Raw genomic sequence first — 25,752 nt, 5'->3', positions numbered from 1 at the left:
TTTCCACAGTGTGGGAACGTAACTTTCTGACAGAGATCGGTTAATCAAGATGGACACTGGGTAGGCCAGAGCATCAGCTGCGATCTGTAGGTATTCACTTGGGAGGTTGTCTGCTGCTAATTTGGTGGGCTTAAGTTTAGTTAAGAGTTTCTTTTATGTTGGAGGTAGGTACAGGAGAAAAAGAAAAGTCAGTGGGGAGATTACTAGTTGAAGGTGTGGGTTGGAGGTGAGGGGGGGTTGTGTTGTTTAGCTAGTGATAGTATGGTTTGTATGAAGTGTGTGTTGAATGAGGTAGCAATATTTTCTGAGGAGTGAGGGATGTTAGGAGGAGGGGTACTGACTTTACCTGGGTGGAGGAAGGAGTTTATGGAGGACCAGAATTGTTTGGGGCTATGTTCGGAGGAGTCTAGGGCAGACTGGTAGTATTGGAATTTGTCCTGTTTTATTAGCTTTTTGACTATTGCATAGTTCTAGGAATTTATGTATAGTTGAGGAGGTTTTGCGCCAGTGCTCCTAGGCTTTATCCCGGTTTTTAATTTCTGACTTTGTTTTTTTGTAGCCATGGGGAGGGTTGTGCTTTGATTCTGGAAAGTCTTACGGGGCATGGTAATTAAAGGATGCTCAGGAAGTTAGTATTAAAAAATTCAACGAGGTACTTTAGAGGATGCCAGTTACATTCTTTGAGGGACGAGATGAATGTGAATGGGTTAAAGTTTATTTTTTTACACATTTGACGGTGGACAGGTTTAGCTTGGTATAGATATCTTTTCAGTAGGAATGTTGGGGAGTAATCACTGAGGCTATCTGATAAGCAGCCTGTTATATATGACTGAGGGCTCTTACTGTTTGGCGACTGGACTAGTTGGGTGAAGCCATGAAGGTTTACATGATGGGTTGGTATGGTTGCCAGAACAGAATTGCCAGTCAATATTGAAATCACCTAAAATATATACGAATAAATAACACAGGTGAACCAGAGCAAAACGACTGAAACAGTTCTGTTCCTATGGAATAATCACCAGTTCACAGTAAAAATCCAACTTCTTCTTTATTCGAACAAATAAAATAAATGAAATGAGCGCTTTCACGTATCCATGATACGCTTCATCAGATTTCATTATAGAATAAAGCAGCTCAACTTAAATAGTACTCTGTAATCCTTCATTGCACCATCTAATTAGTTAATTAATTAACAACCATCTTTCTTTAATAAAAGAGTATAATTTACTTTTAAAGTCATGCTCACATTTAGTGCTGATAGCATTCATTCTACGATATCAGGTCATCATTCATATACATTTTAGGTGTCTTCTAGAAAATCAAGCTGCTTTGTAAATTCTTTGAGTAGCATATTAAAACTAAACTGAATATAATAGTTGTATATTATGAAAGCAGACAATAAGAGATATCTGTAATGTGTATACATATACACATCTCAAATGTTAAAAACCAAAATATATATGTATGGATGTAATAATCTAGCACATACATCAGTGGTTACTAAAAAATGGTTACTAAGAAAATACTTAGAAAGTATATTCAAACTCATAATTATCTATCTGGAAGTTATGTTTCATAGTTACATATTCAATTCATCATAAACATTAAGAACTTCACCATAACAATTCCAAGTAAATAAATAAATGAATGAATAAATAGATAAATAAATAAATATATATGAGTGGATCAATGTACACACTAATATATGAGTAAGTAAGCATCTATAAGTGAACAAGTGAATGAATATATATATATATCTAAAAATACATATGTAACATAATATATATTATACCTAAAAAAAAATATATATATATATATATATATATATATATATATATATATATATATATATAGACACATATATATACTAAAGGAACTATGTAAGTGACCTTATTGCTAACAGTTCCTGTCAGTTATAAATATATCCTATTTGATTGATGTTGGGCATATATATTGACTAATGAGGTTATAATATATGCCTATCAATATAAATATACAAATGAATAGTTAGATGAATAAATACAAAATAGAAAAATAAATAAGATAATAAATATTTGTGATCTTGCTTATTTTCTGTAACATAGTGTTATAGAAGTAAGAATAAATGTAAACATTTCTCAAATAAATAAATAAATAAACATGTATATGATGTGTGTGATCTTCATACATCCACATATTATTCTCTTGTTGCGGTTAATTATAAATATATAAGTTATTTAACATAATAAAACCTAAAAAATGAAAAATGTATGTACATGTGTATATTCAAGTAGTATTTCCATCTATCTAGGCAAAAACTTAATATAAATTTAGATTTAAGTCTATGTATAGTCTCACAAGGTCTATAATATCCTAGAAAATCCAGGCCAAGCATCTAGTTCAAATATTAGAATTATCTTAGTATTGGTCTCATTGGAACATACTGGTTGAGACCCGGGGGGCAATGTGCCCTCATCCTTAGGATCCAATGAAGTTCCTTTAGTTCAAGCATATTCACTGATTCTCCTCCATACATGTTTGTCTCAACTATTTGTAAAACTCTAAATTTAAAATTATGTGTTATATTTTCTTTTATATGCTTGGCCAGTGCATTGGTTTCATTATTTTTTCTAATATCATATGTGTGGTTATAGATCCTTTTTCTAAACTCTCTTTTGGTGAGTCCTATGTAAAAAGCTGTGCAGAATTCACATGTTGCAAGATAAATGACATTACATGTGTTGCATGTGGCATAGAAACTAGGCTTGAATTCATAATTCAAGGTTGGATGTATAAACTCCTGGACCTCAGTAATATACTTGCACATATTACATTTATTGCATAAAGGTACCTAAATTAAAGCATAGTCTCGGGACTGAGGGCAGTTCTTTTTTGTATGTCTTACATAGCAATCTTTTTAGATTTCTATTGTTTCTATATATGAATCTTGGCGTTTCTCCTATTATTTTCCTAGTTCTTTCATCCACCGTTAATACTGGCCAATGTTGTCCTATAATTTGTGTGATCTTCTTGTTATCATTAGTATAAGTGGTCAGGAATTGAACTTTTCTCTGAAATTTGAGTTATATCTTTGCTTATTATTATTGTAGGACCTCCATGTGTCATTTTCCACTAAAACCCCATCTCTATCTTTCATGACTTGTTCTTTTATTTCCCTCACCATTTTTTTGTTATATCCTCTTTTCAGGAACAGTTGTTCCATCACTTCTACTTCTAACAGAAAATCTGTCTTTTTCTTACATAATTTATTCAATCGAGTAAACTGGCTTTTAACAATGCCTCTAAAGACATGCCTGGGGTGCATGCTATCGTAGCTGAGTATAGTATTCTTCCAACAATTTTTCCTATAAATATTTGATGTGATTTTTCCTTCTTCTATTTTCAGATTCAAATCTAGAAAATTAATCTCTATGTGTGATGCTTCCATAGTAAATTTGAGAAAATGAGTGGTATTCTCCATATATTGTAATAAACTTGAGAACTGCTCTCTTGTTCCATCCCAAATAATTAGGATATCATCTACAAATCTTGAATACATAATAGCATTCTTGAATAGAGGATAACTAAATAGGAATTCCCTTTCCCACCAATTAATCACCAAATTGGCATAGGTGTTAGCGCAGGGTGTGCCCATGGCAACACCCCACTTTTGTAGGTATAAATGGTTGGAAAAAGAAAAAACATTGTTGGAAAGAACCATATCCAGCAATTGACATATTAGTATATTTTTATTTCTACTAACTTCAGGGTAGTGTTGGAGTAATTCTCTAATACTCTGAATTCCATAATCATTTGGAATACTAGTAAAGAGATTTTGTATGTCTAAAGTAATTAGCATGTGAACCCCAGGAATTAGTTATATCCAAATTGTTCAGCATCTCCAACAGCTGATAGCTCTCTCTCTCAGAATGGTGGAAATTTGATTCATGATAGGTCTTAGGCTCTTCTCTATAAAAATAGAAATGTTCTGTGTGGCCCATCCTTCACCATCTACGATGGGCCTAAGGGGAGGGGGGGGGACATTTCTTTATGCATTTTAGGTAATGCTTTTATGTGTGGTATCTGTGGAAATTCTATATATAAGAAATCATACAATACTTTGTCAATCTGTCGACACATTAGCATGTCGTATAACTCATCAGTAATTCTATTCAGTATTTCTGATAACTTATCACTAGTGATTTCTAAATATGTATCCTGATCACTTAACATTAATGCCATCAGTGCATTGTATTGTTCTGTATCCAGTATCACTATGCCTCCTCCTTTGTCTGCTGGTCTAATAATAATGGAGTGTTCTCCTGTTAATTCCTGTAGAGATATCCTTTCATACTTATTCATATTAAAATATAGACATTTTCTATTGCCTTGAAAGAAATAATCATACAAACTTTTTTCGCATAGCTTTACAAAACAATCAACATGACTAGGTAGTGGTGGACAATATACACTTCTTTTTGCAACTAAATGCACTCTTATTCTCTTCACTATTATTTGCTTCATTATAAAACATCAGTTTAAGTGCTACTTTACGACTAAATAGTCTTAAATCTATCAACATATCTTGTAAGCAGCTTGCTTGTGAAGGCACAAACGATAGACCTCTATTTAGGAGACTAATATCAGATTCATTCAGCGTATAACTAGAAAGGTTAAAAAACAAAGAAGAGGAAAAGTCATTTACTGCTTCTGTCGTTGTCTTTGCTGTCCATTCTCTTCCGAAAGAGTCCTTTTTCGTTTCTCCCAGCTCCTGGATCTCTCCCTGAAAGTTATTGGTTTTTTGATTGAATAGGGTAAAAAAAGGGGGGCTACTGCATGGCGTTTCAGAATTGCCCCTGTATCTTTACTGCTTCTATCTTTATTTCCTTTCTCTGCCTCCTGGTTCGGTAGGGGTGTAGAGGCAGGAGCATGTAATAACGAATCCGCCACCTCTGGCGGTGTGGTAAATGCACTATCGGAAGTTCTGGTATCATTAATCTGGACCACCGTAGTGTTTTGTGCTTTGATTCTGGAAAGTCTTACGGGGCATGGTAATTAAAGGATGCTCAGGAAGTTAGTATTAAAAAATTCAACGAGGTACTTTAGAGGATGCCAGTTACATTCTTTGAGGGACGAGATGAATGTGAATGGGTTAAAGTTTATTTTTTTACACATTTGACGGTGGACAGGTTTAGCTTGGTATAGATATCTTTTCAGTAGGAATGTTGGGGAGTAATCACTGAGGCTATCTGATAAGCAGCCTGTTATATATGACTGAGGGCTCTTACTGTTTGGCGACTGGACTAGTTGGGTGAAGCCATGAAGGTTTACATGATGGGTTGGTATGGTTGCCAGAACAGAATTGCCAGTCAATATTGAAATCACCTAAAATGATAGTTTCTTGGGGGAGATGGTGGGTAGACCAGCTGAGGAGGTTTTCTAGTGGAGGGATGTTTTGGCCAGGTGGGAAGTAGCATCCAATTATGTTGATGGTTTTGTTTTATTTTGAGGTTGGTATATATTATTTCTTCATTGCCTATTTGTGGAGCTGATGATTTTAAGATCTGGATGTTTAGATGCTGTTTAAATATTATAGCTACACCGCCTCCTTTCTTGTTTAGCCGGTCTACTCTTAGTATGCCATAACCTGTAAGGAGTATTTGCTCACTGGTAATGTGAGGTTTTAGCAAGGTTTCTGTCAGGATGACTATATCTGGGGAGTACAAGTCTATGGTGGCATGGAGTTAATGGACTTTGTTGGATATACTTCTAATATTTATGCTTAGAAGGAAGTCATTTGGCTTTCTAATGGCTGTAATATGGTAGAAGTTGTGGTTTCTAGTCTGATTATGAGGATTGGGGTTGGAGATGGTAGGGCCAGGGTTGGGGTGGATATCTCCACTTAAGGCTAGTTTTGAAATGCATGAGGTTATTAGTTTTCTCAGTTTTTCAATGCGTTTGTTTATAAGGGAAACTTTACGATTGTGCTCTTTGGGTAATGGGTATGGTGGGAGGGTTACTATGTTAAGTTGCAGGGATGCTTTATGTTCGAGTAATATAGTTGGCAGAACATGTTTAGCAGCATACAGATGGTTCTTGAGTTGGTAGGAGGGGAGCTGAGTGAGGGTGAGACATGAGTGGTGGTGCGAGCAGTAGTTGAGTGGAGGAATGATGGATCTTTGGTAGAATGCAAAATATGCAAGGAGAGTGCATGCAGTGAGCATAGATAAGGTATGCTTGTACACGTTAGTCGAGGAGGTGTGATAGTGGGAAGATGGAGGAGGTAGTGCTGGGTTAGCACTGTGGTTGGCTACTGGAAAGATGGGAGGGGTTTGTGAGTGTAATAAAGGTAGGACCACTGGGGGGCAGGAGGGAATAGGGGGCAGGGTGGGGAGCAAAGCAGGTAGAGACCCTGATTGTTTCCAGCCCCCTCACAAGAGCCAGCCCCCCCTCATAAGAGCAACTATCAAGTAACAGAGTTAACTGATGAATGAACATATGATGGTGACAAGGGTGGTTGTAGTTTTAAAAATGCCTGCCTGCCACAGGTAATATTTATTAACTTTGGGATTGTCTTAAATAAACAAGGAGGGGGAGGGGAGGCAGTTCTTTGTACTGCTGCTAATGAGCCAAAGCAAAGACAAGTTAGTGTTCGAGAAACAATCACAATTGACAAAGGACTGCTCTGAAACTTTATTTCTTATCCTGTTTTTCCACCTGAGAAATGGTTAACCTTTTAAAAAAAAAAATAAAAATTCTTCTGCTTGTGTTTCTTCCTACTTTATTTTGCTTTTGCGTCATCTTAAACGTTCTCAATTGTATTTATTACTGCTTGGTGTAACTCATTCTAAGCCTTTTAGTTTAAACACTTGGGCTTCAGACCAGTTTTACATTGAGAGGGTGTGTGGTCTGCACTGTAGTGGCAGAACAGGTAGCTTACATCCTTCTAAGTTGGGAACTGCTGATTGAGGGCTCAGTGTCTGTTATTCTAAAAGTGTATTAATTCTGGTTTAAGCACTTGGGCTTTCAGGCCAGTTATTTTACATTAAGAGGGTTCGTGGTCTGCACTCTTGTGGGAGGAGAGGCTGGACTCTCCCCTTCTGAGCTGGGAATTTCTGGTTAAAGGCTTTGAATCTAGCTTTGTTTGTATAACTTGAGCACTAATTCAGGCATTATTTAAAGTATTCAGTTGTATTTATTACTGCTTGGTAGTAACTTGGTTAAAGTGTAGCTATCATTCCAAGTCTTTTGGATTAAGCACTTGGGCTTCAGACCAGTTGTTCTACATTAGGAAGGTTTGTGGCATGAGGTAGCTTTCATCCTTCTAAGTTGGGAACTGCTGATTGAAAGCTCAGTGTCTGTTATTCTTAAAGTGTATTAGCTCTGGTTTAAGCACTTGGGCTTCAGGCCAGTTATTTTACATTAAGAAGGTTCGTGGTCTGCACTCTTGTGGGAGGAGAGGCTGGACTCTGCCCTTCTGAGCTGGGAATTTCTGGTTAAAGGTTTATAGTGCCTGAATATTTGAACTGTATCTTACTGAAATTGGTACACCTTGTTTGCTGTAGCAGACTAGATCCAGGCCTGCTGAATCTAGCTTTGTTTGTATGCTTGTTATTTCCCTGGAACGCTAATTCCACCTAAAACGCGGCTTCTCAGTGCTTCTGTGGATCCCTAGTGATATCTGCATTGCTTACTGTACTTATTTCCTTGCTTTGCTTGAAAGAAAGTTACCGTTTGTCGTTTTTGCATTTAAGTTACCTGTAACACATTGCACTTGTTACCTGGCACTTGCTCACTAAAGCAATTATAAGTCAGCACTAAAAAATTAAAAGCACTACACCCTTGCTCCCCATTGGCCCTTGTTTTCAATTATAAAGGAATTCCCAATATTATTCTAGCATGTCCAAAGGTCAGTTGTCAATCTCCTCTCTGCTCTAGCTGGTGAATATGGGAATCTTGAGGCAATGTTACAACTGCCTCATGTACACAGACAACCCTCTCCTCCTCCCAACAAATTCCAACACATGTGAGAGATGCAACCATATAGCCAAGCTGGAGGCTAAGCTCTCTCAACTCAGTACTGGCAAAACCAGTCAGGAGGAGAAGGAAACCACACTCACTACAATTCCAGTCTCACATAGACCTACCACGACGGCAAACCAAACACATAATCACACAAAAACATACTCGGAGGCTCTAAATAAAGATCTGCCTAAGCAGCAGAGACCTCCAAAGTAGACACCCAGGCAACCGCTACCCCCAAAAAAAACACGTGCAACACATATCTCACAAAGCCAGTGTGCCAAACAGTCACAGCCCTTAAGGCTAAACAACACACCTGATACACTTGTAATAGGTGACTATCGTCAGGCACACTGACGTCCCGCTCACCAGGCTGAACAAGGAGAAGGTCACGGTGAGCAGCCTGTCTGGCGCTAGGATCCGCCACATAACACAAGCACTCAGGTCACTCCAAGGCAAGTACAAATATGACTCAGTCATTGTCCATGCTGGTGTGAATGACCTGAGACGTACTTCCCTGGACTACATGAAAAGAGACAGAGGAGCTCTCTGAGCATGTAGCCCAGGCTGGTATGACCCTGACCTTGAGTAGCATCTTACCCTCACCAAGAATGATGCCACAGTATGAAGACAAGATGATCAATTTCAACAATTGGCTTAAGTATTGGTGTCATTCAAAGGGGATCCAATGCCTATCAGCTTGGGATGATATGCACGACAAGCCACGATGCTTTGCTAGGGACGGCTTGCACCTGTCACCCCTGGGCTTTCGGATATTGGCAAAGGCTCTTGCTACCCCCGTAGTGCCTTTTTTAGGCAAGGCTCAAAAGACAAACCCACCTCCATAGGTATCACAAGGTATAAGAAACTAAGAGTAATGCTACTCAACGCTAGAAGTCTAAACCTCAAGATGCACGCACTCGAAACTCTCCTTAGCATGGAGAACATCGATATCTGTGCAGTAACAGAAACCTGGTTCAGGGGTCCCGAGAGCACCCCAGCACTACCAGGTTATACCTCATACCATGCTTTTTGGCCCCAAAACTTGGACCGAACCACAAAAGTAGGGGGAGTATCGATATTCATCAAAGATACCCACACCTCCAGGTTGGTGGCAAAACACGAAACATCAGAGACTATCCATGTGCAACTAACAGTGGGTAAAACTGCCTTCCAGTTTATAGCCTGCTACAGACCACCCTCCCAAACCCAGGAACCCCACTCGGCCTTCCTGAGAACACTGGAAAATATGAAGGTCTCTCCGAACACCATTATATTGGGCGACTTCAACTACCCAAACATAGATTGGGAGCATTACTCTAGCTCCAACACCCTTGCCCAAAGGTTCCTAGAATTCATAAACTCAAATGCTATGGAACAACTTGTTACCACTCCCACAAGAGGGAAAACATACTGGACCTGATCATCACCAACATGGGGACTCTATGCTCCAGACCAGAAGTGTATCCCTCACTGGTAAGATCAGACCATAAACTGATCTCACTGGATATTCACATCCCGACCCCACCCCCTGCCCAGAAAACCACAGTGAAAAACTTCTCTAAAGCAAATTTCACACTCCTTAAAACCGAGGTGGAATCCTTCAAAGCCCCCGGGCCTGTGGAAAATACGGCCCAGACCGCAGAATCCTTTATAAATGCATTCTATAAACACCTTCAGGACTGCATGGATCATGCAATCCCAAATAAAACCAAGACCCAATCCTCCAAAGGCAGACGACCTGTCTGGTGGACCCCAGCCATAAACAAACTATACAATAGAAGGAGGAAGCTACTACATGATAGAGCAAAATCCCAAAAAGGGAAGGCATCTCTGATCAGTATTAGCAAAAAACTAAGGGCACTCGTAAAATCGTCAAAGGCCAGCTTAGAGAGAAAAATTGCACAGGACACTAAGGATAACCACAAGGCTTTCTTTAGTTATGTTAGGAACCTGGGTGGGAATTCCCAGATATGCTCAGAATTAGTCCAAAATGACAAAAAATACACTGATCCCACAGACATTGCCAACATCCTAGCTGACAGGTTCAGCGCAAACTTCTCCCCCCTCCCCACCAAAAGGGCAAATATCTATCCCAGCAGAGTGCTTCCCCCCTGACATCTCAGATGCTCAGGTGGGAGCCGCCCTCTCCAAAGCAAAAAACACAGCATCAATGGGACCAGACGGTGTCCCAGGCTGCGTCCTACATGAACTCCAAGAAGAGCTAAACCCAAATATAAAACTACTGTTCAATCTCAGCCTTACTACAGGATATGTACCCAAAGAGTGGCGTACAGCAACAGTGGTCCCTCTCCACAAAGGTGGTGCCTCAATGGACCCTGGAAACTATCGCCCCATAAGCCTGACTAGCTTGGTCTGCAAAGCTATGGAAAGGATCATCATGGACCTCATAAATAAAGATATTGGGGACCTACAGACACTGGATCTTACCCAGTTTGGCTTTGTTAAGGGCAGATCCTGCCTCTTAAACCTGGTTGACTTCTTTGAAACAGTCACCAAGGCCATTGACGAAGGGAAGGTGGTCCACACAGCCTATCTGGACCTCGCAAAAGCCTTTGATACAATACCCCACTCGGGCATAATAGATAAGCTCACCAGCTTAAATATAAACCCCTATGTCACTAGATGGGTTGCAAACTGGCTCAAGGACAGAACCCACATGGTTAGAATTGCTGGAGCCATGTCAGACTCCAAACCAGTTACAAGTGGCGTCCCACAAGGCTCAGTCCTGGGACCTCTCGTTTGGTATATATTTCTCGGAGGTACAGGCCAACACGGAAGGACTGTGGCTGACCAAGTTCGCAGATGACTGCAAACTGGGCGCCATAATTGACTCTCCAGCCGACACAAGCATCCTCCAAAAGGGCCTCATAGAAACAGACAACTGGTGCCAGAGCCATGGCCTCAAGCTAAACGCCAAAAGTGTATAGTCATCCCCTTTGGCAAAAACAAAGTGCCCACAAATTACCACATAGGTGGTAATCCATTAAGTACAGAAGAAGTAATTAGGGACCTGGGGACCCACGTTGATAGCAATCTCTCATTTGACAACCACGTGGCCAAAGTGGTTAGAAAAACATTTTATATAGCCCACCTAATCATGAAGGGATTCACATCTAGATTAGGGAGGTCATCGTGCCTCTTTACTCATCCCTCATCAGGCCCATAATTGAGTACAATGCCCCTTTTGGGATGTACCTTACCAAACACCTGCAGCAACTGGAAAGACCCCAAAAGTACCTCACCAAGAGGATCAAAGGGCTCAAACAGATGCCATATGCTGCCCGGTTAAAGAAACTCCAGCTCTACTCAGTGGCATACTGCCTGCTCAGAGGTGACCTGTGCCTGACGTATAAGGCCATGTCCAACCAATTAAGGGACATGCTGCACCTCAAAAAATCCAAATCCCATTGAGCTACACGCTCGAGAGACTTGAACCTCAGCAGTGAAATAAATAGGACATGCTGGAGGGACAGATTCATAACCCAGAGGCTCCCTTCACTCTGGAATAAAATCCCAGTCCAGGTTAGGCAGAGTCCCTCATTGACTCTTTTCAAGAGGAATCTTGATGAGTGGATGGGAGATCGTAGGTTTATCCCGGGTATCACTTCTGTGTCACTGTTAGACAGAGGCACAGTATACTCACCTCGAAAAAGGGCATAGCAAAATTAATTTAAAATGGGTGGCGAAAGCCAAACATACTCTGGCTAGGCTTATAAATGCCCTAGGGCAGATAGCCTAGTATGAACCTATGAACCTTGTATCAGTAGGCTGTGGTCTCAGTTTAAATTAACAAACATTGATCAGTTATGGATACTATTCGCTAACAGAAGGGAATAAGAAAGGAAGTGGAAGATTGTGTGTGTGTGTGTGGGGCTGCTTACAAGCCAAAGCAGAGTGCTCTCCAGGGGGAAATGAATAATGAATATTGGCTCAAACAGGTAGACACATACTCAAAGTTAACTCTGATTACCTCAAAATAAGGTTGAGATCTCCCAAATATAATATTTAATAACCACTTTAGTAATGGCGAAATACAGGTCTAAATGACCTTGTATTTTAGTGGCATCTTTCAATCAAACGGTCATTGGCGGGGTTTGCTACTGCGCATCTGGGGGGATTAATATACTTCAATTTCGCCCAAATATATTTGTCGTTTGATGTTATCTAAACACAGAAAAAATAAAATTCTTAACGTTTGAACAAATTGTAGAATGCCTAGCTAGAGCGTTAATTTGTTCTTTTTTCCGTGATCCTGTTAACGGCGGGGGGGGGGGGGGGGTTGCTACTGCGCATCTGGTGGGTTACTGATACTCAACAAAATCAACCGGGGAACTACAAAAAAATAAATCGGGGACAGTATTAACTTCAAACTGTAACAGAAAAAAAAATGCGAACATAACAGACAAAAATGCGAATATTCCATTTTATTTAGTGAAATAAGTAATAGTAATTAGATTTATAGACTTAAGTGCAATAATTCACCACTTTCTCCAGAAAGTACTAGTTTTACGGGAGATTAAGGACAGAGCTGTGAAATCAACACATGCACTACCAAGTCGATCAAGTTCTCTTATGTTCAGAAAAATATAGTGTAAGGAAAAAAGTAGGTCACAATAACACAGGCATTTATTCAGACGAATTTTGACAATTACTCTACAATTACGCTGAAGGTTTCCCCCACTCTTCAAAACAGTAGAGTTTACAAGTCTCCATGTCCATGTCCTCAAAGGCCCGTACGCATTTCCGTCTTTCCTAGGTTCCTCCTCCGCATAACTTAAAGCCGAGTGATTCACATGCCAATCATCCCATATAGAGTCGCTCACAACTCATACTCGGTACTCGCACATATTTCCGATTATACCAATTCTCATATCTGACAACTTCATTCAATTTACACTTCTGAATGAACAGGAGATGTTGATTTATCCAGCCTTCAAAGCAACCATTGTGTTTATAGTGTCCACCCGGAGGAAGTAGTGTCTGTGTGGGGTGGGGGTGGGGGCGTAGGTAGCAGTAGGATACCCGTCTTTTCCACGAAGGACAGCCCCTCTTTGGGCAGTTGTAACCTTCTTTCGGCTTTTCCCGGTTAGAGGTCGCCACAGCGGATCACCTGTCAGTTCACGATTGGCAGTGGAGTTTTACAGTGTCAAGTTGCCAGCCCAGCACCCAATCTTCCACAGAAGGCGCACGCACACCTAGGGCCAATTTATAGTGTCCAATTCACCTACAGCATTTCTTTGGTATGTGGGAGGAAACCGGAGCACCCGGAGGAAACCCACGCGACCACAGGGAGGACGTGCAGACTCAGCACAGACTGCACCCCAGCCGAGAGTCGAACCGGCGAACCTCTTGTTGTGAGGCGGCAACACTAACCGCTGCAATTGGTGCGGGGAAAAAAAAAAAGTTGTGTCCTGCAACTCTACTTTTTTACAAAAAGCGTCCCACCGAGCATTTGAAAGTGTGACACTTATGTTTAGGGGTTGATGGAGTCAGAAAAAAAATCAGCTCTAAACCGTAACAGCTAGACGTTGCCAAAAGTGCATAGTGTCCTCCTCTTTATAAAATGAGCGCACATACACACACCACTACCAAAAATGGTGTATATAAATGATACTCCTTCACAAGCAGTCTAGAAAGCTTGCCCAATACTTTCCTCGTACTATCCCCTGTAAATTCCTACTGGGAATAGCGCCCATAACCCTACTTGGCATTAAAAAATAAAATCCTGGGTACTGACCAGACTACCTATGGTACTATATTGGGATGAAGCGGCTAGATAGCCTAGTAACCTCCCATAATCCCATAAACGTCATAAAAACTCAAAACAGATTAAAGAACTGTACCATTCCAAACCTTGTTATATGCCATGCGATGTACCTGGTTCTATAAGGAAAACACATCCAAAAATAGAAAAAAGGCAAAATACCGCAACAAAATGTACCTTACCTAGAATACCAGACACAAAAACGAAGACCAAGACGCAAACGATAAACTTAAAATATGACATGACTCTTCAGTTACGTGTTCACCACACAAACGTACACGGTGCTTCACCTAGACAACAGATCCAATATACGCGTCAATACCTCCTCAGAAAATATATTCTTTAAAAACACACAAAAAAACAATTATACCTCCAAGATCCAACTATACGAACTTATTCAGAACTAAGAAAACCACTCCCTACACCGTACTGCCTAACTTTTGGGCGTTAGCTGGGATGCGCAATGCCCTCTTCCACTATTAACCAATCACAAACAAGCACTGCTCGTTTACTGTCTACAAGGACCTATAAACAAAACTGTAAAGTGGCACAGGGTACTTTTACTTTTTGGAAACACTAAAAGGAGTTGTACATCCACGCCCGATTACGTATTCGTTCGTCTGTTCGTAATGAATTTGATTTGTGTTTTATTGGGTCTCTATGTCTCCGTTGAAAAAGAAATAGTGTTTTAAGTTTTAAAGAAACGTAATAATAACACCAAACAGGAATAAACGAGAAAAAATAAAACTAAACGACAGTTTGATTTTTTAGAACAATCGAATGGGAAACAAGTGAAATAAAGCAACGCTGTATGACCTCAGATAACCACGATCTCCACAAAAAGTCTTATTTTGGACAAAAAGTTTTTCAGTTTTACGTTTATACATGGGATAACCGACCGTTCAACAGTAACTGATTTGAGATCAAACCAAACAATTGGTGATGTAAAGCAACAAGAATGCTGGAAAAATCAGCACCGCATCTTTGTTCTCGATGTTTACAGCATACCTTTCAAATGCTACGATTTAGGCTAAATTTTTGACTGCAGATTTATTGTTGCATCTTCTAGTTTTAATGATTCTAATAAAGTTAGGCACGTTTAAAAACAGGGTGGATACATTAATTAAATAACCCCGTACCCCTCAACTTTCCAGATTTTTGGTTTGAATTTTTACCTCTCAACTGTACAGATTTTCGCAGAATGTCTAGATTTTGGCCTCGTGTTTTTGGTCTGTTTTCATAAAATTGTGGTTTTCTGGCAAGTTAGTGGTAAATCGTTAAAGATTGAAGTTAGAAAATAATGACAGACATTTGAGTTTCAGACACCATATCCTTCAGAAAATTCATGCTAATGCAAAACCTGTTATTAGCAACGTTCTAAGTTTGTAAGAGCAGTATTTAAAAAATGTCCCGATTTGTGGGCCGTTGTCCCACTTTTATGTCTTTGTCCAGATCTCTTGTTCTAAGAGGTATGTTTGTTACTCATAAAATTTCTGGATTTCTGGCAAATCACGGAGGTCTGAAGTCACAAAGTAATAAGATACATTCTAACTGTATATTTTTCAGAAAGTTCATGCTATTACAAATCATTGTATTCTAGCAGCCCTATATTTTTTAAGAGCAACATTTAAAATCTGTCCCCATTTTTAGGTGTTTGGGCCACTCCCACCATTATTTTAGGTTTTGTTCAGATTTCTTGCACAGGGAGTTTGAAATGTATGAAACCTACCCAAGTATTTATCACTAACCATATGGTGTCTACTATGTAAGTTTTAAACAAAATAAGAACATTCTCCCCTTTTTGACTCTGCTGTGATTTTAAAGGTGAGCAAGTCCTTAATACCCAAAGGCTGTAAGTTAAGGTTTACAGTTTCATCGAAAATACCTACAAATCTCTGTAACTACACCAAATTATATAAATTGTAACTTTCTAACAAGAAGCGATATTAAATAGTATAATAATTTAAGATTATGTGTGACTATAACATATGCTGAAAAGGAAAATTCAGAGAGATCAGGAATGATTTATGCTTTTATTTAACATTATATCAGTAAAGATGGTCCACACCAGGTGTTATTTGTTTTAAGCTGTTTCAATATTTTTTTTTAAGAGTAAGTGGGGGGAAAGTCTACGGAATAAGATCGTGATAGTTTTTCCCTAGATATATAGGACCAAATTCTTGAAGGAAGCAGTCCTGATCATCAAGGGCAGACTCTTTAACATCCTGTTTTATCGAATTACCTTCCATCCCAAAAATGGTCAGACTCCAGAACACATTTATAATAGCTGGAGAGATGAAACCCTCAAAACTTGCTCAGGAGACTGCAATAAAACACTTTTATGATTATGGGATTTGCAGGAAGCAAACTCGCAAAATGGGATCTCAACCAATCCGCCAAAGGATACTGTTATATATTTCTTGTCATTTAATTTTAGTCCATGGTTTTGACACCAGCTATTGGTTTGGGAAGGACCTATTGGAGCATCTTGAAGTCCTTGGGGAAGTTTATCATGGCACCAAGTTTGCTTTCACTCACTCAGACAAGGTAACCCCAAATCCTTCAAGCTACTATTGAAATGGCACCTAAAGATCTCATGGCTTTGCTCATGCGCCACATCTGGTTTATCCCCTTAAACTGTCCTTATCTACTGTGTCCCATCCTGTTCTAAAATAACTACTTGGACTGTAGTCTGTCTTATTCTGTATGCACTCCTTAACTTTACGTTGTTATGAATGTTTACTTACCCACTGTCTTACTATTATAAAACAATACGGGTCTAAACTTTGCTAGTCTAAACACTCATTCTGCTCTACCTTTAAATGATTTCTCATATCACTGTATTGCCTGTACTGTAATTATGTTTGCATGATGACTATGCATATTGTTTTGTCAATGTATGCTTTGCCATTATTGTGTTCTCAAGCAATTATTGTTTTTTTTTTTTCTTTCTCATTCAAATGCTTCATTAAGCTATGTATATTACTTTATCTCTGCTTCTTGTCGAGCTTTTCAATCTGGGCCTCCGCTGAAAAAGGGTTTTCCACCCAGATGGACTTTCTTAGTTGACAAAAGCAATAAATAAATAATTAGGATCAAATCCATGGCTGGTGCAGCATGTACTAAGGGAGCATAATGTGTAAGGTAATAGTTTTGCTGGCACTGAAATTCATAGCTGTAAGAAGGGAGGAGCAGAGAAGCATCTGATCCAGGCATCAAGTTGCAGGGAGTATCATATATCTTCTTTTAACTTTTCCCGTTTCGGTTGCCACAGCAAAACAACGGTCCACAGAACGATTGGCAGTGGAGTTTTATGGTGTCAAGTTGCCAACCCAGCACCCGACCTTCCACAGAAGACACACACACACACCTAGGGCCAATTTACAGTGTCCAATCTACCTGCACCATGTCTTTGGAACGTATGCAGCTATTTAAAAAAGAGAGAGAGAAAAAAAGAAGGTCCAATTGGCAACTTGTAAACTTTCAAATTCTTTCTTGATGTTTTCTTTCAAAGATGGCAAAAAATGTTTAGGCTGCTACATGGCATAGCAAACTAATAACTTGTTGCCAGCTTAACAAAAAAAAAATTGACAGTTTGCAAGCAGCTTCTTAGAGATTGCAATACAATTGTGATTGCTTGTAAACATGGGGGTTGGGGATGGGGTGCAAATGGGTTTGTAAACATGGGGGTTGGGGATGGGGTGCAAATGGGTTTGTTGGCAAAGGCTACACAAGTTAAAATAATTACTACTCACTTTGATAGGTATAATTACCTGGTTGAATGTTTCAAAGATGAGAGCAGAAATGCACTAGAATGTGTAGTTCTTTTATGATGGGAATACAATTCCTGTACTTTTTATATGAGTAACTAAAATGAAATTCTTAAATCAGCAACTTAATATCAATTTTTGAAGTTACAACTTCAATGCTTCTGTAAGAAATTGTGAATGTCATTTACCTATTTTTTCATATAAAATAGTAGATAATGTCCAATTTGTTGGTTTGAGAAACAGATTTCAAGATTTCTTTTACCTTAATTCATTCATTTGTTAACCATTGAAGTGGACTGCTGCTTCATGAACCCTTTCCAGCCTTGGGCAAGGTCATCGGGGCAAGGGCAAATGTAGTATTTAAGGGCAATTTAGTGCTACCAATCAACCAACATGCTTTTGAGGAGGTGGAAAGAAACCACAGTACTTGGAGAAAACTCACACAGACTCAAGAGAAAACGTGCAAACTCCACATAGTAACTGTAAGTCAGGACCGGATCTCAAATGCTGGATTTGTAAAGAAGAGCTTGAAGCCCAAAGGTGAATTATTCAAAATCCATTTTGAGAATGCACTATCAGCTGTTATGATAGGCGACCGGATCATACTGTTTTGCAAGTGCATGAAGTCATGTTTTGTGAACATTGGACCAGATTCAATGGATTGTTTTTCCTGTTTCAGTTTTAGAAGTCATTTCTGTGGAGGCATGACCTCTGTTTTACCCTTGTACTCTGTTTCATATCTATGAAAGTGCAAATAATAGATATGTAAGAAACCTCACATTGACAAGGTTATTTATGTACTTTCTGAGAGCAGAAATGACACTCCACATACATCATATAGTAGACCCGAGTATGCTAAAGATTACAGTCAATAAATAATGTAAGGCATTATTGCTATACTTATGTTTGGAATATACACATGAATTCAGTTCAGTTTAACTAATTAGCTTACATGTCTGATTTGGGGGTCTTTTTGATTATTTGTGGTTTTGTCTTTGTCATACTAACAGGTTGATAGCTACAGTAAACAATATACATAACTGTGGCTGGATGGTTTTGGTAGGTATTCTCCCTGCAGAGAGTTTGTAACTTTTGGTGATCACACTAAGTCTGTGGTGGGAAAGTAACTGGCTTTATCCCAGTCACAATAGTATATGGTGAAACAAATTAGATACACTTAAAAATATATAATGCAATAGTATAGATTATAGGAAATTGCAAAATAAGGTTGGCAGTTCTAATAGTAAATCACACCTGCAGAAAGCACTCATTCAGAAAGTAAACAAATCATTGTAAACTAAACTGCGCAGTGGTTAACACTGTCGTCTCACAGCAAGAGGATCTGTGGTTCGATTCTCGGCTTGGGTGCCTTCTGTGTGAAGTTTGCATGTTTTCCCTGCATTCACGTGGGTTTCCTCCCACATTCTAAAGGCATGTGTCTGGAGCGTTTCTCCCTGGGCCTCCGCTGAAAATAGACTCTGTGGATCCTAGTCGAACTTTCCCGGTCAACAAATGTTAAATAAATAAAAATAAAATAAATGTTACATTTCAAGCTATTACAGTACCTTTCATGAAATAATCTTGCTTAAAAATACTGAGTAAGAAAATTCTGCTGCTTGCTGCACATCTTTACTTTTAAAGGGTGTTAACTTTTTGTCACAAAGTCATGTGGAGTTAGGATTAACTCCATTGCTAGTGTAAAACTATGCAGTTTTGATGCAAAGACCTTGTTATGTTATGCTTTATTTTGTTGCTAAGAATAGCCCAGTCATGTTTTATCTTGGAGTTGTAGTAATCTGCTATTATTACATCATGGTTGACGAACCCTTAATACCTCACAGCCTTTGTAGGTTTTGTAGACTGCTGTATGTCTATGCTAATTGCAAAACAAGATGAATTATGCATACTGGACAGGCATGGTGTTAGCTAGGTGTTGTGGGTGGAATGCTTTAATTTGACAACATACACACACACACACACACACATATATATATATATATATATATATGTGTGTGTGTGTGTGTGGATCTACTTCATTTGAACGACAGACCATTTGAGCGGAACTCATTTGGTCAAAATTTCATTTGATCGAAAACCAGTATTCAAGGCATAAAACTGGGATTTGTCCCCCTCCCCAATGTAGTGCGACCCTGGAGTTGATATATATATATATATATATATATATATATATATATATATATATATAGTTGGGGGGGGTGAGGGGCACAGCCCCCCACCTATTTTCGTTTAAAAGAAGAAACTAAAACAAAAAGTACACATTTTAAACGAAAATAGGTGAGGGGCTGTGCCTCCACACCCCCAACTATATATATCAACTCCAGGGTTGCTCTACATTGGGGAGGGGGACAAATCACAGTTTTATGCCTTGAATACTGGTTTTCGATCAAAAGAAATTTCGACCAAATGAGTTTCGATCAAATGGTCTGTCGATCAAATGAAGTAGATCCATATATATATATATATATATATATATATATATATATATATATATATGGTGTATTTTTTTAAACCAGACTTTAAGTGACTAATATTCTACAGATGGAAAGTGTTTGTAATTATCTGGAATGCTTTGCTATTGTCAAGTAATGCGTGAAGCCTGATATTACATAATTTTGTAGAATTGCCGACATGGATTCAGTGTACAAAAGGAAACCTAAAACACTGAAAAACTCAAGTATAATCTATTTTTCTCTTTGCAAAATAAATTTGTAGTTTTATTATCTAAGCCTTAACTGGAAGCAAAACTCAAATAGAAAGGCAATAACATTCATTTAATGTTGTGTAATGACAAAACTCCCTGGCAGAGGAGATTACATGGGAAGGATGGACTGAAGGAGGTGAGTAAATCCTACCATAACCCATATCTTTGCCCTGGAATATTTATTTTTATTTATCATAGCTGAAGTCACACAATAAATCCAAAATCCACAGATTTCCCTGATTCGGGTTACATTCCATATAAGTAAATAAGCAAGTAACTAAATAAATAACCATTTCTTAACTGGCTAAGCCCATGGGACACTCAGTCCCATTTCAGGCTTGACCCAGGAGTCATGTCTGGTTAAGTGACTTAGAGTCGTGTAGTAGACAAACGGAGGCTCATATTCAACATGAATACATCATTCCTGTTGGTTAATGTTCTGTTTCAGAATGAGTAGGCCTTTTATTAACTTTCTGTAGCATACTGATTCTTTGTGTGCAAGTAGACAATTTAACTGAAATATAGACCACTTAGAAAGTGCATGCTGTCTCCTAGTAGTAGAAACAGATGTTGTTAATACATGCCAACATATTAAAAAAGAACAAATGTTCCACTGTTTTACTCAAGTGCACAACAGTCCTTAATGCCAGACATTGCAATGAGCAAATGAAAAGGGCAATTTGCTTTCATCCATAGCATGCGTCCCCAGGCTGGCTGCTTGCTAGCATATTAAAAAATAATCCACTTTATTTTACACTCAAGCGCAGTAGCCCTTAATGCCAGACTTTCAACTGAGCAAATGAAGAGGACAAGTGGCTTTCATCCACAGCATGCACTTGTCTGCCACAAAAAAAAGAGGAAATATTTTAGTTTTATTTCAAATGCACACTTGCACTTAATGCCGGAATTTAAACTGAACAAATGAAGAGGGCAAGTTGCTTTTATCTCATCACTCTCCCCCCATTCACTTCACTTGCCATGTTCAGCACATAAGCTAACTAAAATAAGTTAGCATATTTATATACATACTACAACATATTGTAAATCAATTTGTTATCCTTCTCAACTAAACCAGGTGAAGACATATAGTAAATCAGTTTGTTATCCTTCTCAACTATAGCGAGCATCATCTGCTCTCTCGGAGCCTTATTCTACATCTCTCTGCTTTTACTCTGATAGTAAATCTATCACAGGAATCCTAAACTTAGAATTATCTTCTAAAATTTAATATTATATTGTAGAGAATGAATGTATCCTATTTGTTAGTTAATATGTATGTTAAAGTCTCTTCCATGGAAATTGTATGTCAAAAGTCTGTCTTTGAAACTATGTTTTGTAAAAAAATTGTTCTCTTGGAGCTTTTCTCCCCAGGCCTCCACTGAAAATGGACTTGTAATTCAGTTGGACTCTCCCAGTCAACAAATGTAAAATAAAAAAAATAAATTTATTGAACAAAATAAAGTTTTTAAAATTATATATTTTTTCCTCTGGCTGGGGACAGTTATGTATTTCAAGCTACTGCAGGGCATCCCAAGCAATCACCATAATGTATTTCAAGCTGCAACAGGGCCCCCTACCCCCCTTCAACTGTAGTAAAAGTAAATTAAAATGAAATAAAAGTGTTTTCTGTTGTGAGCAGTGTCTGCTGTTACCACCACCCACCATGCCTCTCAGCTTCGTAGCACAGGTAACAGGAACAAAGGCTCAAAATTCAAGACAGACTTTAAATATTGCTATTATGCACTTATAAATCTACTGGAACCCATTTTTTATTAACAAGCATTTCCTAAATGATACAAACCCTGGATCTGAAATGTCTGTTAAGGAGCAAACCAAATGTATGAGGCAAAACCATGCACATTTAGTAAAAGTATTAAAGCAGTTGCAATACAGTTTTGTGATCAGGGTAACATGCCCTTGTAATCCTCTTTTGCCCCATCACCTGCCCTTGACAGCCCTCCCCCCCAGGCCAATTCCTCCACTAAAAACACAAATAATGGCCAGTCACACACACACTACACACAAAAATTCTGGCACATATTACATCCAGTCATATATACCTTTCAGCTGTTAGTAATTTTGTAGAATGTCCCTTATTTTTGCCTCATTTTTATTTGTACCCCATAATTTTTATTTGTTCTAGGAGGATTAAAGTCTGTCAGTAATGCCAGATATTAGAGTTTCATACCTATTGTTCAGAAAATGCATGTTAATGCAAAACCTGATGTTCTAATAATATTTAAGTGAATTAGAGCAACATTTAAAATTACCCCAATTTTGATCCTTTATTTCTCCATTATTTTTGTTTTTGTCCAGTCCAGAGAAGTTGAGAGGTGTGCCTCTGCTGTATGCCCTGCAGCTGACACTGAATATTTTATACTAACTGGACTGGACTGGTAACATTGCTGTCTGTTGTCACTGGCCCAAAGCCTGCAACTACTGGTGACAAAAAATAAGAAACAGTCTTAATCATTTAAAATAAATACTGTTCTCAGGTTATCAAAAAGCTAAAAAAAACTTGCAAGGGCAAGTCTTGGGTTTGTGACCATGCTGATTGGAAGAGTTAAAAATTGCACTCCTTATGAAAAATAAGGAAAGCACATATTTGTTTTTCTTTCTATAGTATATAAAGAAGGCAAGGTGGCAGTAACAAAGCCACACAAAAGTGCTACCCGTTCCATCACAGGTAGGTATTGCAGTAATAGAACCCATATCTTAAGCTGCTTGTGGAGTAAAGCAAGAAGTCATATTAATAAATAATTTAATTTCTTACTTTCTTTTTAAAACCAAGACAGACCAGGAGCCACTCACCCTATGGATCTAGCACCCTTGCACTCTGTGGGTGTATAGTAAGACATTTTTTTATAAGCAGCTATAAGCTGTTCTTTTGCAGTTTCATTGTCAAGTTACTCTGATCTGTTTAGCTACATGTTTAAAAAGTGAAAACTGGACCTAGGTTATGAAAATTGCCTTTCTAAAAGAATGGAAACTGATGAAGGATCAATAATAAAACATAAACAAATGTGAATAAAACTTAGTAAGGAATACTTCAAAAGACTTAAATTAATCCTGAAAACAGCACTGACATCTAGGAACAAAATCCAGGCTATAAACCAATTTGGTCTTCCTGTCCTAACTTACAGTTTTGGAGTGACTGAATGGCGAATGGCCTCAAAATGTTTTGGGTAGATTAGATAGGAAAACAAAAAGGAGGCTTCATGCTTACCAAATGATTTATAAAAATCAGTGCATACCAAGATTATATATTCTCCATTCCAAAGGAGGGATAAGCCTCCTTGAAATTGATTATATGTATAGATCTGCAATCTTGGGATTCCACACATATCTGCTGACCTCACAAGACCCAAATGTAGTGAAAGTTTTGAAACATGAGAATAAATCTAAGATGACTTCTCTGCTCAATCTAGCAGAGGCATATCGGCGTCAAGCAGGAATGGAAATCAAACCAGAAGTAGATAAAAATCAGGGAGCAACCGAATGTGCCAAAAAACAAAAGAAAGAATATAAGGTGAAGGATTAGATGAGAAGGCAAGAAATGTGGAAAAAGCATAACTATAGTTGTAAGTATAGAAAACTTCTGGAAGAACCTCATGTTGATCAGGAATGAACACATGAATGGTTAAGGAGAGGCGAATTAAAACCAAGAGATGAAAGGTTAATATTGGCGGCCCAAGGTAGTGGGCTGCGTACACATTGGTTTATAAAGTCCATTGAACATGTGGGAGAAACAGACAAATGTAGGTTTTGTAAAACAGAATTGGAAAGAGTTGCACACCTTGTTGCTGGTTGCGACATACTAATGGCAGAAGGACTGCATACTTAAAGGCATAATAATGTGGCGAGACTGTTGCACTGGGGATTGTGCGAACATTATGGTATTGAAGTGGATGAAAAACACTGGAAATATAAGCTACAAAGCATCATAGAAAATGAAAAAGTCTACATCACATGGGATCATCCATTACCAACAGTTCAAAAGATAGATGCTAGAAAACCGGATATAGTAGTCCAAGCAAAGAAGACAAGAGTAGCATTGATCATTGAAATTGCCACTCCCAGTAACTACAGTGTCTTGCGTAGAGAGAGACACAAAGTCATAACATATCAGAATCTGCAGACAGTAACGAGAGCAATGTGGAAGCAAGATACCCAGACAGTTCCGATAGTAGTAGGAGCAACGGGTCTTATAAAAAAGAATTTACAATCTTATTTAGATATGTTACCAATACATGTAATGCCATACAAACTGCAGAAGGAGTCATTACTGGGCACATTGCAAGTGCTGCAAAGAGCAATAATGGCTGACATCAAAGATTGAAACAGTACCAATTTCATGAACTTTAATCATACTTTGACTTAGGAATGGGGTCCATTCCTGTTATGGTATTAGAAACCCAAAAGACTTGGAGAAATTAAAAAAGATTGAAGGTTATCAGTCAGAAGGGTACAAAAAATTTCCACAGCATTGGATATATATATATATAGATATATATATATATATATATATATATATATATATATATATATATCTACCATGGAACACAGGGAAGACAGTCATCAAAAAGTGGAGAAAATATGGGACAACAGTGACGTTTCAAAGAACTGGACGTCCCTCCAAAATTGATGAAAAGACAAGATGAAAGCTGATCAGGGAGGCTGCCAAGATACCTACAGCAACACTGAAGGAGCTGCAGGAATTTCTGGCAAGTACTACATGTGACAACAATCTCCTGTATTCTCCATATGTCTGGCCTATGGGGTAGGGATGCAAGACGGAAGCCTTTTCTTACACAGAAAAACATCCAGGCCCAGCTAATATTTGCAAAACAATACATCAAGTCTCCCAAAAACATGTGGGAAAATGTGTTATGGTCTGATGAAACCAAGGTTGAACTTTTTGGCCACAATTCCAAAAGGTACGTTTGGCACAAAAAACAACACTTCACATCACCAAAAGGACACCATCCCCATAGTGGTGGCAGTGTCATGTTTTGGGGTTGCTTTTCTTCAGCTGGAACTGGGGCTTTAGTCAAGGTGGAGGGAATTATGAACAGTTCCAGATACCAGCCACATTTGGCCCAAAACCTTCAGGCGTCCGGTAGAAAGCTGAAGATGAAGAGGAATTTCACCTTTCAACACAACAGTGAACACAAGCATACATCCAAATCAACAAAAGAGTCGCTTTACCAGAAGAAAATTAAAGTTTTGGAATGGCCCAGCCAGAGCCCAGACCTTAATCCAATAGAAAATCTATGGGGTGACCTGAAGAGGGCTGTGCACAAGAGATGCCCTCACAATCTGACAGATTTGGAGCCCTTTTGCAAGGAATAGTGGGTAAATATTGCCAAGTCTAGATGTACTATGCTGATAGACTCCTACCCAAGAAGACTGAATGCTGTAATTAAATCAAAAGGTGCTTCAACAAAGTATTAATTTAAGGGTGTGCACAC

General features: G+C 38.6%; 1 protein-coding gene across 4 annotated transcripts in view; it reads right to left on the bottom strand.

The window, feature by feature from the left end:
• The window catches only part of CD99 (CD99 molecule (Xg blood group)), an 809,645-nt gene extending 795,378 nt beyond the window's left edge, over nucleotides 1–14,267 (bottom strand). For 3 of the 4 annotated variants that reach the window (XM_044072519.1, XM_044072522.1, XM_044072521.1), the window contains exon 1: nucleotides 13,972–14,153. In XM_044072519.1, the coding sequence (XP_043928454.1) occupies nucleotides 13,972–14,032 (61 nt within the window). In that variant the 5' untranslated portion in view covers nucleotides 14,033–14,153. The other variant, XM_044072520.1, reaches the window with a different exon arrangement.
• Between the last annotated feature and the right edge of the window lie 11,485 nt (nucleotides 14,268–25,752).

Source organism: Protopterus annectens, chromosome 5.part0, assembly GCF_019279795.1.
Source record: "Protopterus annectens isolate FY-2018-M chromosome 5.part0, PAN1.0, whole genome shotgun sequence".
Taxonomy (NCBI): Eukaryota; Metazoa; Chordata; order Ceratodontiformes; family Protopteridae; genus Protopterus; species Protopterus annectens.
The sequence above is the reverse complement of the archived record's forward strand: the minus strand, read 5'-3'. Positions and strand labels throughout refer to the sequence as shown.